Below are 16,478 nucleotides of genomic sequence, written 5' to 3' on the forward strand. Positions count from 1 at the left end.
ATGTACCTAATAATATTGAATTGTACACTTAAAAATGATTAAGATGGTAAGTTTTGTTATGTGTATCTCACCACAATTTAAAAAACTGCTGCCAAGGTCTGTTTTATATATATAGGGTCTGTTTTTTATATTGGTTATTTTAGATTTAAAAAATTCCTATTAAAATTTTAAAAGTAAAAGCAAAAATGCCTAAGGTTTTTCTAAAAATAGCATTTATAATACGTATCAAGAAAGAAAAAGTTCCTTTGTCTTAATAATTACATTTTTAGGAAGCTGCTCTAAGCAAATAATCCAGTAGGGGAAAAAATCCAGTCAATTGTATAATATTTCAATTAAAAAATAACTTACATGCTTGGAAATGTGACTACAATTTTACATATAGAAGATGAAGACAGAAACTTAAACATCCAACAATATGGGATGTTAAGTAGTGACTAAAATAGTTTTGAAGACTAATATACAATATGGAAACATGATATGAAGGCTTGAGATAAAGAACCTAGCAATATATACACCGAGTTCCTTTATATTACTAAAAAAAATTTATAATAGATAAAAGATAGTTTACTTTTCCTTTCTATTTCCCAACTATACACTGAGCTAGGTATGCCTATTTTATAAACCAGGAATTATTAATCATAGTATTGAGACACACTGTTAGGCTATAAGGAATTTGTTACTACTAATAAAGTATTAAAGTCTGTGAACTTAAAAAAGGTAAAGAAGGCCAAATTCAAGATTATTTCTAAAATAAGTTACTGTCATTTCCTGGCTTTCCTTTATGCTTCCCTTGTTGGGAGCAAAAGGTGTGGAATTGCAACTGGACAGGACTGTGCTAGCTAGAATGTGGTACACATCAGACAGATATAGAGCCATACTCTACAGGCACAACTGAATTAATAAACAACAAAACTTGAATGGAACATATAAAATTGCTAACAGCTATTGTGCCAGGATGGGGGAATTACATTTTAAAAATATAATACTTTATTGAGTAAAGACAGAAAGGAAAAAAGAAAGGAGGGCAGGTGAAAGGGAGGGTAGGAAAAAAGGAAGCATCCCAAGTGGTCAGTCTTACCCAAATATGCATGATCACACAGCTAATGTGAGGAATGATGTACAAAGGGAATGGCAGAGGTGAGCATTTAGAAGCCAAATCTTGGGGAGTGATTTAGATCATGAGTAAATGGTATGCTAAAGTGTAGAAAGTCTGTGCTCTGCAAAAGGCACTGGTGCCAAGGTGGCCTGTACATGCAACCCAGGATTGCTGTTGAACAGTGTTCCAACTATTTTCTGGATATAAAATTATCCGTCATATCAGAAGACACGTATGCAGATTTAAAAATTGAGCATTGCCCAGCAGTTTCATGCCCTCTACTGTAAAGGTTGGTGACTAAGGGATTGCAGCAGTCTAGGAGCTAGCAAAGCCAGCCTGCTACAGAAGAGATGACTCAGTCACTGGCATCTTAAAGGCTAAGCATGTGAGATCTTGCTAAGAGTAACCTGCTCACAGCCTGTCTTCCACAGTTCAGCCAAAGGTCTGTCTAGGTTGTCCAATGCTAACTGGAACACTGGACTAAATTTTGAGGGGATTTCCGAATTAACAAATACCTTTCATTTCCTATACACCTATTGGTAGTAATAAAATTTACTTTGCAATGTGTGACTTGGAAAACATTTAACTCAAGGAATTATCATTGCTTTTGGAGGAAAAGACTATCTTTACAATTTATGGTACCTCAGCATAGAGAAGTTCTTTGGCATAATAATTTAATAGCAAGAATTTAATAAAGTTGATCAGCATCTAATATTTTGAATTTTCTGACATGTCTTAGGACATGTGGCTCTATATATACAGCCTTGCAAAGTTTTAAAAAATGTTACTTAGAAAACCTAGCCTTGGCTTTCCTTTGCCTCCGTATGAAGTGCCATAGTCTTCCTCTCTCCATCCTTCTATCTTACTGTAGTTTTTTTAATCAATAGGTTTCCAACAACAAAACCATGTTTTGCCATGGGTACAGATTCCTGTGGAAACTGAATCAAGACCGTGGAAAACACAGCCTGAATAAGCCTTATCTTTTTTTGTATGCACACCTCCTAATATTCCTGATGTTTATGCTGATTTTTTACGATTATGAATATATATTTTCATGGACAATATGCATATGTGTATATGCATGTTTATCTATATGTAAAATATAGATACATATATACATGAATATATATGTGTGTATATATATAAAAAATATAAAGGGAGAGCTAAATTTTTTTTGAGATTATTAACTCCAGGTTAAGAATCATGCTGCATGGCTCGGTGCGGTGGCTCACACCTGTAATCCTAGCACTTTGAGAGGCCAAGGTGGGAGGATCGCTTGAGGTGAGGAATTCAGACCAGCCTGAGCAAGAGTGAGACCCTGTCTCTATAAAACATAGAAAAAATTAGCTAGGCGCGGTGGTGCATGCCTGTAGTCTCAGCTACTTGGGAAGCTGAGGCAGGAGGATCCCTTGAGCCCAGGAGTTTGAGGTTGCAGTGGGCTATGATCACGCCACTGTACTCTAGCTGAGGCAACAGAGCGAGACTCTGTTTCAAAAGAAAAGAAAAAAAGAAAAAAAAAAAGAACCATGTTGTAAAAAACAATTCTGAGAAAACCGGTTTGTAACATAGGTTTTATAAACTGCCTTAGTGTATCCATAAAGTTTCTAAGTGAGAAAAAGAAATCTTACCCTTAGTTGTGACTTTTCACCGAATATATAAAGGGCTGCTTGGCGTTTCAAGAGCTGGTTTTGTAGGTAGGTGCTGTTACTAAAGGACGCTGAGTGATCCTTGCCTGCCAGCCGGGCACCAACATCAATGAAGGATGTTGGGGAGCTGATCAAGCGAGTGCTAGAGCGAAGACTTGCCCATACACCTTCATAAAAGCCAAAAGAATTGAGTGAGATAATCTGTGTGGGAATGCCACTGAACAAGGAAAAAGATGCATGCTCTGGAGCTACCATTTTAGAAGTAACAGCAAGTTAATTAATCTAAGTAATCATAAGTCATACTGGTCATTTGCTATTCACCTTTGTAACATAAGCATCATTCAATATAACATTTCAAAATCCCACAATCTTAGGCTCAGAAGGACCTACAAAGTCACCCTAGTCAATCTCATTTTATATTTTGTTGTAAATTCAGTATTTATAAGTAAATACTAAGATCATAAGTAGAAAGAGTACACTGACACTGGAAATTAAAAATGCCATCAGGAGGCACTAATAACGTTTAGGAAGGAGAATTTCTCAGGGCTTCATGAAAAAAGTAAAGAACATTCTTCTGCGTAGTCAATTCAATAAGAAATCTAAAGTACAAAATAGAAATTTAATAAATCTACTAAAATTGGAGTCTGGATTTAGAGTTAATATTTGTATACCATGCCAAAATAATATTATTCTAAATAAGTAAAAATTTTATTAAAGTTTTTTCCAGTATCCATGAAAAACAATGAGCAATTATAAATTTAGTAACATGTGCTTCTCTGAAATCTTAGGAGGCTTTATTTAAAATGTATAGTTAGAGCAGATGTCTTCTAAGAGAAAGGGCAAGCTAAAATGCTAGAAGAGCCTCATGATATAAGCTGACCCTAATTATATTAATTAGGACAAGCAAGGATTTCTGTATGCAAGTGAGATTATTAAACATACAAATATAAAAGCATATACTAATTCTCAAGCCTGATTAGCACTGAAGGACCTTCAAGATAACAGACTCCCTTATAAATGCCTATAGACTGTGGTGTCTATAACAATGATAGGGTCACAGGGATAGAGGACTTCCCTACTGCTTCTCTACAGCAGGTTTTCTTCTCTAGATCTAGAAAGGCTATTTGAGAAGCTTTAATCCTTTCCTAGTGTTAAATCAAGGCATGTTTCTAGTTATAAATATTTAGAAGTTACCATGATAACGTCACATCTGCTTCTCCCTCTCTTTATAAGCATTTATGGGGTCAGGAGACCAGTTCCCAAGAAAAGGTTTTATAGGTGATTTCTGCTTAACATGCATGAATCTTTCTATATAATCCATGAATTTTTCTTAGATATTATGGCAAGTAATATTGTTTTGTAAATAGAATCACAGGAAAATCAGAATGTAGATGAGAATAAAGGATATAATTTGACAAACAAATGTGAAAAAGTCACCTGTATATAGTTTCATATGAAGATGGTTTAAAGGAATGACACATCAGGACACATAATACAGTACCTTGATTATGGACTCTTCCCTTAGCTGAAGATTTGGGATTTGACTGAGTAAAACATTTATCTCTGTACCCATGCACTGGTAGGTAAGATTAAACACAGAAGGAGAAATAAAATGTATATAGCAGCAAACATCAGAGCAGATTGAGTAAGAGAAAAATAGGCTATTTAATTTTTAAAATTAAGTTATCATAGGGAAAAATGTAAATATAATAAAAGTAGAAGATTTAATTAACAAACAAAAAGCTGCACAGTCACAGAAAAAGATGAATTGAGTGCCTGTTAAACGAAATTTCAGCACCTGTTTATAAATACTATAAGCACAATGAAATGGACAGCGCAGAAGAGGGTGCCACTAAAAAATTATACCAAATGGAATAAGCTTTTGAGGATTGTCAGTCAGTCAGGAACAAATTTATATAATAAAATTAAGGAATTTGGGGTGTGTGGATGTGTGTGTGTGTATAAATGTTACGAACACATTGGTCCTAGTATTGAAGGAGACCGATTGACTGGCAAATGCTACGTGTTGTGTAACACGTTTGTTCTTTGAGCAAGGTCATCACACCAGGAAACAATGAAGCTCTAGCAACCATTTGGAATAACTAAAGGCATGTTTTTGCGGTAGAGCATTCATTAAGCATTGCCACTCTATTTCCTTCTCTTTTCATTTGGAAATTTTATTTTTCATAAATAAATAGTTATGAGCAGCAAAAATTCATAATCCTGTGACAATACCCAATACCATAATAATACAGCTTGTGATGGTTGAAGTAATGACTTCTCTTAAAATACCTACTTGCACCAAAATGATAGGCAGTATTAGAGATAATACTTTTGTAATTTGAGTAATATTATTCTTTTCCAAGAGAAATAAAGTAGTTTGTGACTATGGCAAACTTTACCTGGTAATAACAAAAACAGTGAGTAGTCACATCATTTCCTAAGTGAAGGAATTGCTCAAGTAAATTAAAGGAAATGATTCTGTATTTATTGAGGATCATCGTCTTTAATAGTTATTATTAAGCTCTACAATGCAAAATTGTATAAAATATGACACAATATAAAAGAAAAATCATCAGAAGTCATTTTTCATTCCTGCCTTATCCCTTTGGAAGCAGGAAATGGAGGGCATTGATGGCTTTAGTGGCCGAAGGAAGTCAGACAGTAAGGGTTGCAGAGGTGCCAGCTGATGCATACAGAGAATGTGAATACAAGACACAAGAAAGCCCTTGGTGGCATGGCAAAGGCACATGGCCTCCTATGTGCTGGCCAACTGCTTCTCCTTTCTGCCAAAATTTTGAACTTTACTACTGGAATATGGACACTAAGATGACTGTAGTAAAGCTTGAGTGGTTTCTGATTCTGAGATACTATTCCCTCAACACATCATACTTTCTTATGCTAGTCTCTCTGCCTGGAACGATTTCTCCCATTTCTTTACCTGACAAACTCCTACTTATCCCTTAAGATCTAGGTACAATATTAACTCCTCTGAAAGGGATGCCTGACTGCCCCAAGTTGTAGGGAGCTCTATCTGAACTGTGATGACATCGCACTGTAATTATTTGCATATTCTTTTACTCTACAAGATTGTGTGCTTGCAAGAGCAGGAACCTAATCATGTTTATTCTTGTATCCAGCTGAAAGCCTGACATATAGGCACTCAAAGCATTTGTTGACTATTTACTTTTTGCAAATCAATACAATGTGAGCTGTTGTGTTTTTTTGTTATTGGCTTGTGCTGATATGGGGCCAGCAGAGGGCTTTGAGAAGTATAATCCCATCTGGAAGTTATTTTAACCAAATGAATTAGACTCCTGCATTGGTGGTGGTGAGGTCTACTTAGATTCCTGAGTGATTCCTAGACCTGCTGAGGAACAGGACACCAGTGAAGGGTCTAAGGTGGTGTTTTTCCAAACTGCAGGATCCCCCTTAGTGGCTTGTGAATTCACGTTAGTAGGTCAAATCAGAATTTTTTTTTAAAACATGAAACAAATTACATTAAAAACATTATGTGTACTGCATATGGTATAGATGAATATTGTTCCATAAAACTTTTGTTTTAGTATATATACATTTTGCATTGTGACTTAATACTACCTGATTTGTGATATAAAATGAATATGTATATATACATAAAGACGTAAAATGTATTTCTTACTGTGAATCATGATCAAAAAAGTTTGAAAGTTATTGGCTATACCTAGAGTATATGCCTTCTATCTCTTGCTTTGGGTCAGTAAGGCTCAAAGCAATTTAAATGCAATGTAGACTTTCTTCCGATTTCAGCAGAGTATTAGGCAACAGCAATGATAATAATAAATTAATGATAATGGCAACTAACATTTATTGACCTCCTACTATGGGCTAGTTACTAAGTTAAATGTTTTACATGTATCATTTCATTTATTCCTCATAACGACCCTAAAGCTTGGTAATATTTATTATTTCCATTGTACAGGTAAGGACACTGAGAATTAAGAGGTTTCCTAATTTGCTTAATACCACACAGTAAGTAGAAGGGCTGTGGTTTGAATCTGAATGTAACTAAACTAAACTCTAAATGTACTGCTATCTGAGCAACGATGTGACCCTGTGTTGTGCTTCAAGGAAGAAATTATGCAGTTTATTCCTTCCATGGGAATGCATTCTCATTCAGAGCAAGACCATTTCCTAAGCACTGGTGTTATTCCTTCCATTCTGTTCAGACCAAACAAGGGAGGGAAGGAAAAGAGATGCTCAGGTTAGATTTGGGGCCTTATTTATCATTGTGACCTTATGCCTAGCCCAGTGCTTAAGAGATAAGATATATTCAGTAAATTTTGCACTGAAATGGTGCAACACTGAATTAATTCTAGTCCTAGTTATACTGCTATTTGCTGTGTGGCCTCGGCCAAATCAGTTACTCTCTCTGGGCCTCTTAAAATACCTCTCCTGGAGGTTATTTTAAGGATAAAATAATACGTGTAGAGGAACTTAAAGTGCCACGAAAATGTGAAGGATGAAAAATTGAAAATCTGCCTCCATGTGGCTACTTCTCAAATATACCCAGCTATTATATTTTGGTATTTAAGAGGCAGTACTGATTTTCTCGTGGCATTTTTCCACTCAGCAAAGTAATTTATCCAAGTTGTAAGTATATGTGCTTTCCCCACTGGGCTCAAATGCTATTTTAATTTTAAATGACAAACAATGTGATATATTCTCATCTTCATTTTTTCTTAAGTGGTTCTTGTTTTAAAAAAGATGCATCCCTTGCCTTAGGAACTCACCAACATACATGGTGAATACAAACTGATTACCCTGACTGAAAAAAAGGTAAAGGTCAATTTCAACTCTGGTTCATCAGAGCAGGAAAGACACACGATGAAAATAAATAAGAAGAAAATTAGAAACTAAGACTGTATGACAATGAAAGGAATGAAAAAACTGTGAACAAAGAAGAGAAAAAAGGAAAAGGTTAAGAATAATAATTAAGAGATAGGGAAGAGATAGGTCTTCCCACAGTGGTACTTAACTCTCTGTTAAGTACCCTGTACTTGTGGGTAGGTATAAGAAATGAAGTACTTGTAGGGCATGGGAGCCCTGGCTGATCTGAATGTGTATCTGCCTGTCAAGTTCCTGTAATAGAGAATCTTTTGTGACTTCCCTAACTTGCTTGCCCCCATTGATTCCTCCTAGTTTAAGTGAGAAGGAATGACACTATCAGAAGAGACACAGAAAGCAGCTCTAGGGATCACAGAGAAGTTGAAGGTATTAGGAAACAATAGTTACCTCCTTCCAATTAATCACTGGGAATTTAGAAGGTTTGGGAGGCTTTGAGAGTGAAGGGTTAAAAGATGGAGTAAAAGAATGATATTTGTGTTTCTGGATCCTAGCTTCAGATAACAGAATGACAGGCACCTGGTTAGGAGCAAAAAACTGTCATAAGGAAACAAGCTAAGTTCACAGTAATTTTCAGAAGAAAATATTTAAGAAAGGTGTCAGATATAATAAGTATAGCCTCAGATATACATATAATGGGTCACAAACAAATTAAATAGGATATTTTAACCCATAAAAACAAATATAGCCTTTCAGTGCCTTTGAGACTAGCAAAGAATGGAGTCATAAGAATGTAACCACTAATGCAAATCCCCTTGTAAAAAACAAGCCAGGAGCCTGGGGCCAATAGAAAAAAGGAGAAGACAATGTAGTTGAAAAAGACTGGCGAAAATCCATGGGCCTTAGGTATCATCATAAAAGGAGAAACAATTATGCAGCTAAAATTTATATTAGAGGTCACTTAGCCAAATGTAGGAATAGATAATATGTTTTTGATGAAGTTTACAGCAGTAAAATACAAGAGCAGGGTATGGGGTAGGAGGGTTTCAACTAACTAGATATCTGCTGGAAGTTGCATTCTACTAAAAATTGAATGGAAAAATTACTGACTTGCCTTGTTGACAGTATAAACTTTCAGATGGCAAATAAAGCAGTAAGGGGCTGCAACCTTGAACCAAATTCTGACAAGAGTGCTTGGCAACAGAAATACCAGGAGCCTTAGAAGAAAGTCACTGTACTATCTTTTAGTTCAAATTCACCAAGAAAGAAATGATGAGAAGAATGAAGTTCTTGAGTCTTAAACTTTAAAACACTAAAAATTCAGGAAAAAGATATATATGACTGTAATTTATATGTTGAAGTCCTCACCCCCAGTACCTCAGAATATGACCTTATTTGGAAATAGTGTCATTGAAGATATAATTAGTTAAGATGAGGTCATACTGGAATAGAGTGGGTCCCTAATTCAATGTGACTGGCATCCTTATAAAAAGGGGAAATTTGGAGACAGACACATAGGGAGAATGCAATATGAAGATGAAGGCAGAGATCTAGGTGACGCTTCTGTGAGCAAAGGAATGCCAAAGATTGTCACCAAACCTCCAAAAGCTAGGAGAAAGGTATGGAACATTCTCTCTCCCAGGCCTCAGAAGGAACCAACCCTGCTGACACCTTGATCTTGGACTTCTAGCTTCCAGAACTGTGAGTCAATAGTTTTTTAAAGCCACCCATACCCAATTTGTGGAAGTTTGTTATGGTAGCCCTAGCAAACTAACACAGTGACCACAAGGCCTAACACACTAATTGGGACAATGACTCACTTAGGTGGGAATCTGGGCCAGGCATGGTGGCTCATGCCTATAATCCTAGCACTTTGGGTGGCTGAGGTGGGAGGATTGCCTGAGGCCAGGAGTTAGAGGCTGCACTGAGCTATGATGATGCTACTGCACTCTAGCCCAGGTGACAGAACGAGACCCTGTCTCAAAAGAAGAAAAAAAAAGAAGGTGGAAATCTTGCAATTTCAGAAAGTTCTGATGAGGTAGAAAAAAAAAAAAAGCATCCAAAGAACCAGTATGAGTACTAGGGACATATGAATGGTTTTCAAAAGCGAAAAAAGTGAATTTTGTAAAATAGAGCCTTTATCTTGATTCTTAATGGTCTATTTAAAATTACTTCAGAAAAAGCACTGATTCCTATAAGAAGTCTTGCCAATATCTTTTGTGATGCAGTTAATAGTTTGAGAGATCGGCAAATATGGGGTTAAAAAGATTGGCAGAGATTTAGAAATATGAGCCAGGTGAATTTTAGCAGGAAGACTCATAACCAGTATAGATTAACAGATTGATCTTTTTCTTCAGAGAGGCTTACATTATTTTGCTGTAAGCCTTTGTCCTTAGCTTTGACTTATTTAACACTCTTTTTAAACAAAGAATCACATGAGAACAGTGATCAAATCTATGGATGATAAGAAGCTTGCAAAAACAGCTTATACACTGGTAGACAGAATCAGGATCCAAAGGTCTAAAACAGTCCATATCCAAAAAACATCCAAAAAGATGAAATTTTCTAGATATATTACATACTAGGTCCAAAAAGCAACCCTCAAGGCCAGTATATTGTTAAGAACAATAGCACGTATGAAGCAGACATAGGGGTTTCAAATAATATTAATCTCAGGATGAGTTAACCTGGTGATGGGGCTGTCCTCATAGCTAATGTACTCTTAGGCTACATGAACACCTAGAATGCTGGGTTCAATTCTATGTAGTGTCCAAAGCATAATAAGGATGGTGAGTATACTACAACTATTTGAGTTGGGGATATTTATAGTTAACTAAAATGCTTAGAGAGAAAACCTGAGAACAGTTTGTAAATCTGAAAGGCTTTAGTGTGGGAGATTACACTTAGTTTCTAACTTCAGAGGGCAAGGATAGGATCGACATATAAAAGTTACATGGTGATAGATTTTTAGATAGATGTGAGTAAGAACTTTCTAGCAAACAGAGTTGCTTACAAATGCAGGGGACTATTTTTAGGAAGAAATGAGTTTCCCATTATGATGTTCAAGCAGAACCAAGATCACCCACTTAACTACGTTTTCAAGGGGATTCAGCATTATATGAGAGTAAGAGGAAGAGTCGAAGATTCTGTGACTCCATTGTAAAGCAGCAGGACTTTATAATCAAGATATCTGGTTTGGAATTTCCTTTGCAGAATTAAAGAATCTCACATAAACTTCCGGAGACCAAAGTGGATCATCTTTTGGAGCTTGAAAGAGCTAATACTTAGCCTTTCTCTGTTTCCTCATGCTAGCAGCTATCTGGATATTATTCTATCTTATTCTCCAAACTAGTATTTCAGAGGACAGGAACAAAAATAATGGGCTTTGGAAGCACAATCTCGGGTCTGGAATCACTTCTCCTTAGCTGTTTGTACTTTTGTGATCAGTCTTTCTAGCCTGCAAACCTGGAGTATCATGGAGTTCTCCCAGGGCTGACTCATCATTTAGACAAACTCCCCTCCCCTCCTAATGCTCCCCAACTTATCAATATGTAAGACATCAGCAGTTATCATACTCCTTGTCTCATGAAGCTAAACTCATCTGTAATTTAATCATTCATTTAGAAAAGGGTAATTAAGAACAATCTGAACCATAATTAGTTGATTTAAAATACCAGCTATCTAGAAAAATTTTTCTGCTTTTAAGCTTGTATCAGTGCTCAGTTATAAAATCAATCTTACTAACCTCCTCGAGCAAAGCTATTGGATGGGTTTACATCCAAATGTCCTGGCACTACCTGCTTAAGCACAGTGGACATTCTTGAAGTCCTCCTTTCAGTCCCTAAAGTCAGCCAAAAAGAAGAACAAAAACCATGTCGTTTGGGTTAAACATTACTCAAATGACAAAAAGTTATCTTCATGTGTAGCATGTCTAATTGCTGCCAAACATTGTACTTTTTAAGTACCCAAAACTTTATTAGAGATAACAAAGCAATGTTATTATTTAACCAGAGATAACACACATTTGCAAGATTATAGGGAGTTAGGTTTGGCAAGTGCAATCAGAGAATTTAATGATAAATGAAGCAAGGCATGCATGGTGTTACTTTACAAGAAAAGCCACTTTCTGCTTATGTTGAGCTAATTCGAATAGCTGATTAAGCCAAAGAGACCAACTTCTCAAGTCACATGCTCCTGTGTCTAACACATTAGGGTTACCTCTACATGAACCCTTTGGGGTTCCATCACATGATAACTGAAACAGAATATTAGTACATGTCTTAATGGCTTCATCCAGATCTAGTGAAAACAAACTGTACTGAAAATCATAACAGGCTTCAGAAATTTGGGGAATTTCAAACTCAGACATGATTTTAATAAATATACATTTAATAAACAGATGTCCAACTTATACATTCAACTTCATAATTATTTAAAACAGATTCTGTCTATGTAAAACAGATTCTGGAAAGAAAGAGTGACTTTATGTTCCCCACTTCCTCTCCTATTACTCTTTTAAAAAGCAAATAACTGGGCCGGGCGCGGTGGCTCACGCCTGTAATCCTAGCACTCTGGGAGGCCGAGGCGGGTGGATCGCTCAAGGTCAGGAGTTCGAGACCAGCCTGAGCAAGAGTGAGACCCCGTCTCTACTAAAAATAGAAAGAAATTATATGGACAACTAAAATATATATATACAAAAAAATTAGCCGGGCATGGTGGCGCATGCCTGTAGTCCCAGCTACTCGGGAGGCTGAGGCAGTAGGATCGCTTAAGCCCAGGAGTTTGAGGTTGCTGTGAGCTAGGCTGACGCCACGGCACTCACTCTAGCCCGGGCAACAGAGTGAGACTCTGTCTCAAAAAAAAAAAAAAAAAAAAAAAAAAAAAAAAAGCAAATAACTGAAGCTCTATATTTAGTTACTATTTACTAGATATTAATAATGGTATCCTGATTTCTAAATAAAAGGAGCTAAACTTATAGCCCCACAGGATAAAAGTTTACAGGGGTCATGGTGAAGAACAGTACAAATAACTAAAGAGACTAACTCTAGGAACAGATCTGACCTTTTATAGTAGTCGTCAAGAAGAAAATATCATCAAATCTTACCTGGAGATAGAGCAAGGGCTGGCCTAACAGTAAGGGTGTTGTTGCCTCTTAGTTTCTGATGGACAGAAACTGCATTCAGTAAGGCTTGCAAGTACTTTTCTTGTTCTATGCTACTGGAAGATTCCAAAGAGGAGGTAGGAGCTATAAAGGAAAAAGATATTGAATAAAACAAACTATATCCCTATGTTAATAAAACAAGCATGTGTGTATGTGTGCACGCGCACGCATATGTTTTTTTCCTCATTCTTTCTCTAAAAGTTATCACACCCAAATATAGAAACCAGCACCACTTAAAGTCCCAATCTATTAAACGGCTAATCCTCCTATGATACTGGTTTCACCACACCTACTTCTTGATTTCCTCCTCCCAGAAAGAGTCCAAGTCTAGAAAAACAGCACAGGGCTAGCCTTCCAAGCATAGGTGTAGCTTCTCATTACCCAAGCAACTCAAAATGAAGATTAACCAACATCTTCTTGGTGATATCCCCCAACCATACTGCCCATGTTATTGTTTGGAAGCAGAGGATGGAGTGGGTTCCCTTGACATCCCAGAATGGATAGAGGTGAGAATTTCCCTGATATCAGTAACTTTATCTCAATTCTGCCACACAGGCCAATTTTGCCATACAGGCAGGCTAACAGGGGACATGAGCTTGTAGGGGTTTGTTGAAGAGTAGAGAAAGATGGGGAAAGGAGAGGAGCAACTACTGCTAGATTCCCTGGTTCTTCTAAAAGAGAAGCAAAAAGTATACACAGATGGGAACAATTGTGAGAGCAATTCTGGGTTGATGGGAATAAGAGCCTTGTTTGTGTGGAACAAAACAGAATCACTGAAATTGACCTAGACACTTAAAAGAGGCATCAGAGATGGACTCACTAGAAGGAAAATCAATAAATTTTCTTACAACCTGAACAGAAAATAATTAGCAATATTATATTTTATCAACTTTAAGATGCCATTATTATATTTTGTACACTGTAAGATGCTATCAATTCTAAGATGCATTGTTATTTTATGTACTATGAATAAAAAAGTCTATCATTTAAACTATGACACTATTCTTTCTGATCACCTCAATTGTAAGATGCATCCCAATTTTAAAGCTATTAAAATGTGAGAAAATGTGAGTTCAACAATATGAAACATAATAAATCTATATTAGATTAAAAAATTCAGAAACCAGTGGAATAAGTTTTAATTTTTTCCCACTCAAAACTAATGATCTGCTCATCAGTGCTCCTGAAATGATTCACTCATTTTATGTAACTTACACATGCTTGTGTTGTATTATACCCACCATGTGGCTTGGGAGGATTCCTCAGAGCAGAAACAATTAAAACCCAACTGCCTTCAATTACACCAATGCTGACACTCCAAGCCAGGTGGAATAATGTAGCATTATGTGTGTGCTACCCTCAGTCAACCTAATGATCAAAGACATTGGCCAACTTTCAGGAGGGAAATGAATGAGAATAAAGAAGAGCTCAGAAAGCACATGGTTCTACCTACTGAGCCACAGATTTTGAGTTTACCTCATTTCTAAAGGGAAAAGAATGCAGCCATCCCTAAATTGGATCTGACATCTTAGTGGTACATTGTTTAATTTTATTGAGCATCTATTATGAACTAGAAGCTATGAGAAAGCTTGGCAAAATACAGCTCTCGACTTCAAGACCTCAGACATAGTACTCACAAATATCCTTACAAAACAGGACAGCAGCATCTATTATTTCCTTAGCTTCTTAAAAAAACTCTTTGCTTGAGAGCTCCTAAAGCAGCATTTTGGTTATTCGTTTGCTACAGAGAGAGAGAGAGTGCGCGCGCGTGTGCGCGTGTGTGTGTGTGTGTGTGTGCGTGTGTTGTAGGAATGAGAAAAGATACATCATATCACATGGAACAGAATGTTTACTTGCCTCTGAAGCTGATAAATATATTTAGATACTTCCCAGAAGGAAGGGAAGATTGGCATAGTCTAGTTTCATCCGTGGATACTTTGGTTTGCTGGAACAAAAATAGCCTAGAACCAAAGACTTCATTATATTAATTTCTATTAAAATCCAAGTACAGACCAGACATATTAAGTGAGATGTCAAATTCAAGGTGGAGCCTTGTTTTAGCTCTACATATTGTATGTAGGACAGTGGAAAAGTTTATATGTGAGACACAGCTTGATGAAAAGGCACAAGATTTTACTTCTTTTATTTTTAGGAATACCCTTAAGTGAATGGGTCATAATTGTGTTGTAGAGAGATGCTTACCGGCCTGAGGAGAGTTCTGAGATTTGAAAAGACCAACGACTCCCTTCCCATGGAACCCTCCAGATCGGAGGAGCAGAGTACCGCTTCTTGAGTTCTTCCAACACACAACAGGCAGGCGATTGTGTCGATAGCAGCGGGCTACTCTTGGTAAACTACTGTCCTGTACAGCTTGAGGTACAACTAAAAGGCCAGGATAGCTTCAGGGACATAGAAGGGAGAAAGGGAATGATTGGGGGAAGGGGTGGAGGGAGTAGAAAGGGAAAGAAATAGGGGAAGAGGGAGAGAGAGAGAGAATATAAGAATATGAGTATCATAATATCATAGTAATTTTCTATGACTCAGATACATATTGGTTAAGGGACAAGACATATAATTCATATATTTCAAATGTGGAACATAGTTTCAATTTCTCATTTCTTTAGGGGTTAAGAAGAAAATCCCTACATGGTGAAAGTAGCTAACTCATCCATTGATTTGTAGTCTTTTTTGAAATGAGTGACACTGCAAACTTTTGCCAAATAACCTAAGCTTAGAAAATAAAAATACTATGTAGAATCATTAAAAAGGCCTCTGTTGAACTGAATATTTCCCTTGCCTGATACATTACTTTTCCTCAATTTGAAATAAAGATTGTAAGATTAGTGTTAACTTTATGAGAATGACAAGTCAAATTGTCAACAACTCAGAGAATAGAATACACCAATATTATGCTTGAGATGGTGAAAGTATTAAAAATCAAAACCAAATGATTTTTGGTATGAGAAGAGTATGCTCAAATGTCAAAATGAGTTTAAATGTTTTATTAACATTACATGTTGATATTTATTTAAAAATTACTAGCTCAAAAAGTTATAGGATATGATGCTGGAAAAATAACAAGAGTACTTTCTTTTATAGTTAGTAAGTGCAAGGAGGAGGTAGGCAGTTGTTAGAGTCATATCTTTAGCTTATTTAGAAATATTACACTAAAAAGATTTCATATTTATAACTTCCTAACCACTAACCCTATATCTTTTTTTGTGATTTTTTTTATTGTGGTAAAATATACCTAACATAAAATTTACCATGTTATCCTTTTTTAAGTGTACGAATTAGTGGCATTAAGTACATTCACAATGTTGTGTAACTATAACCACTATACATTTCCAGAGCTTCTTATCTTTTATCTTGATATAAACCAGTGCTGAGAGGAGGGAGACTAAATCCACTTTATGGTCACGAAAATCGTAACCTTCAACTATTTTAGTGAATGCCAAATTAACTTTCCATACTTAACCAATAGTACCTTGGAAGCATTCTGAAAGCCGAACATTTCAGTGCTCTAGGAAGTTATGGCCTGTATTTTTCTAATACCACAAATTGATGAAAAGACAAAGCTATAAACATATTCATGAAGACTGAAAAAGCAATTCTATAATTAGGACTCTCTATTTCTAACTTTAAATATCTGTTTTTCCCCACTTGCTTCAAGACACAATGATAATGTATGTTAGGTAAGGCAGTAATGTTTAATGGCTCTAGGAGCTGCTTCAATAACTGGGAAAGAACC

The 16,478-nt window shown here is 36.3% G+C and overlaps 1 protein-coding gene across 4 annotated transcripts in view; it reads right to left on the reverse strand.

Annotated features, from left to right (window-relative positions):
• SBF2 (SET binding factor 2) overlaps positions 1-16,478 on the reverse strand; it is a 417,689-nt gene that overhangs the window by 35,282 nt on the left and 365,929 nt on the right. For 3 of the 4 annotated variants that reach the window (XM_069471156.1, XM_069471157.1, XM_069471158.1), the window contains 3 exons: positions 14,930-15,126; positions 12,671-12,811; positions 2,725-2,909 (listed from right to left, as the gene is read on the reverse strand). In XM_069471156.1, the coding sequence (XP_069327257.1) occupies positions 2,725-2,909; positions 12,671-12,811; positions 14,930-15,126 (523 nt within the window). Of the gene's footprint in view, positions 1-2,724; positions 2,910-11,311; positions 11,408-12,670; positions 12,812-14,929; positions 15,127-16,478 lie in introns of all 4 variants that reach the window. The other variant, XM_069471155.1, reaches the window with a different exon arrangement.

The sequence above is a fragment of the Eulemur rufifrons genome, chromosome 6 (genome assembly GCF_041146395.1).
Source record: "Eulemur rufifrons isolate Redbay chromosome 6, OSU_ERuf_1, whole genome shotgun sequence".
In the NCBI taxonomy this organism is placed as follows: Eukaryota; Metazoa; Chordata; class Mammalia; order Primates; family Lemuridae; genus Eulemur; species Eulemur rufifrons.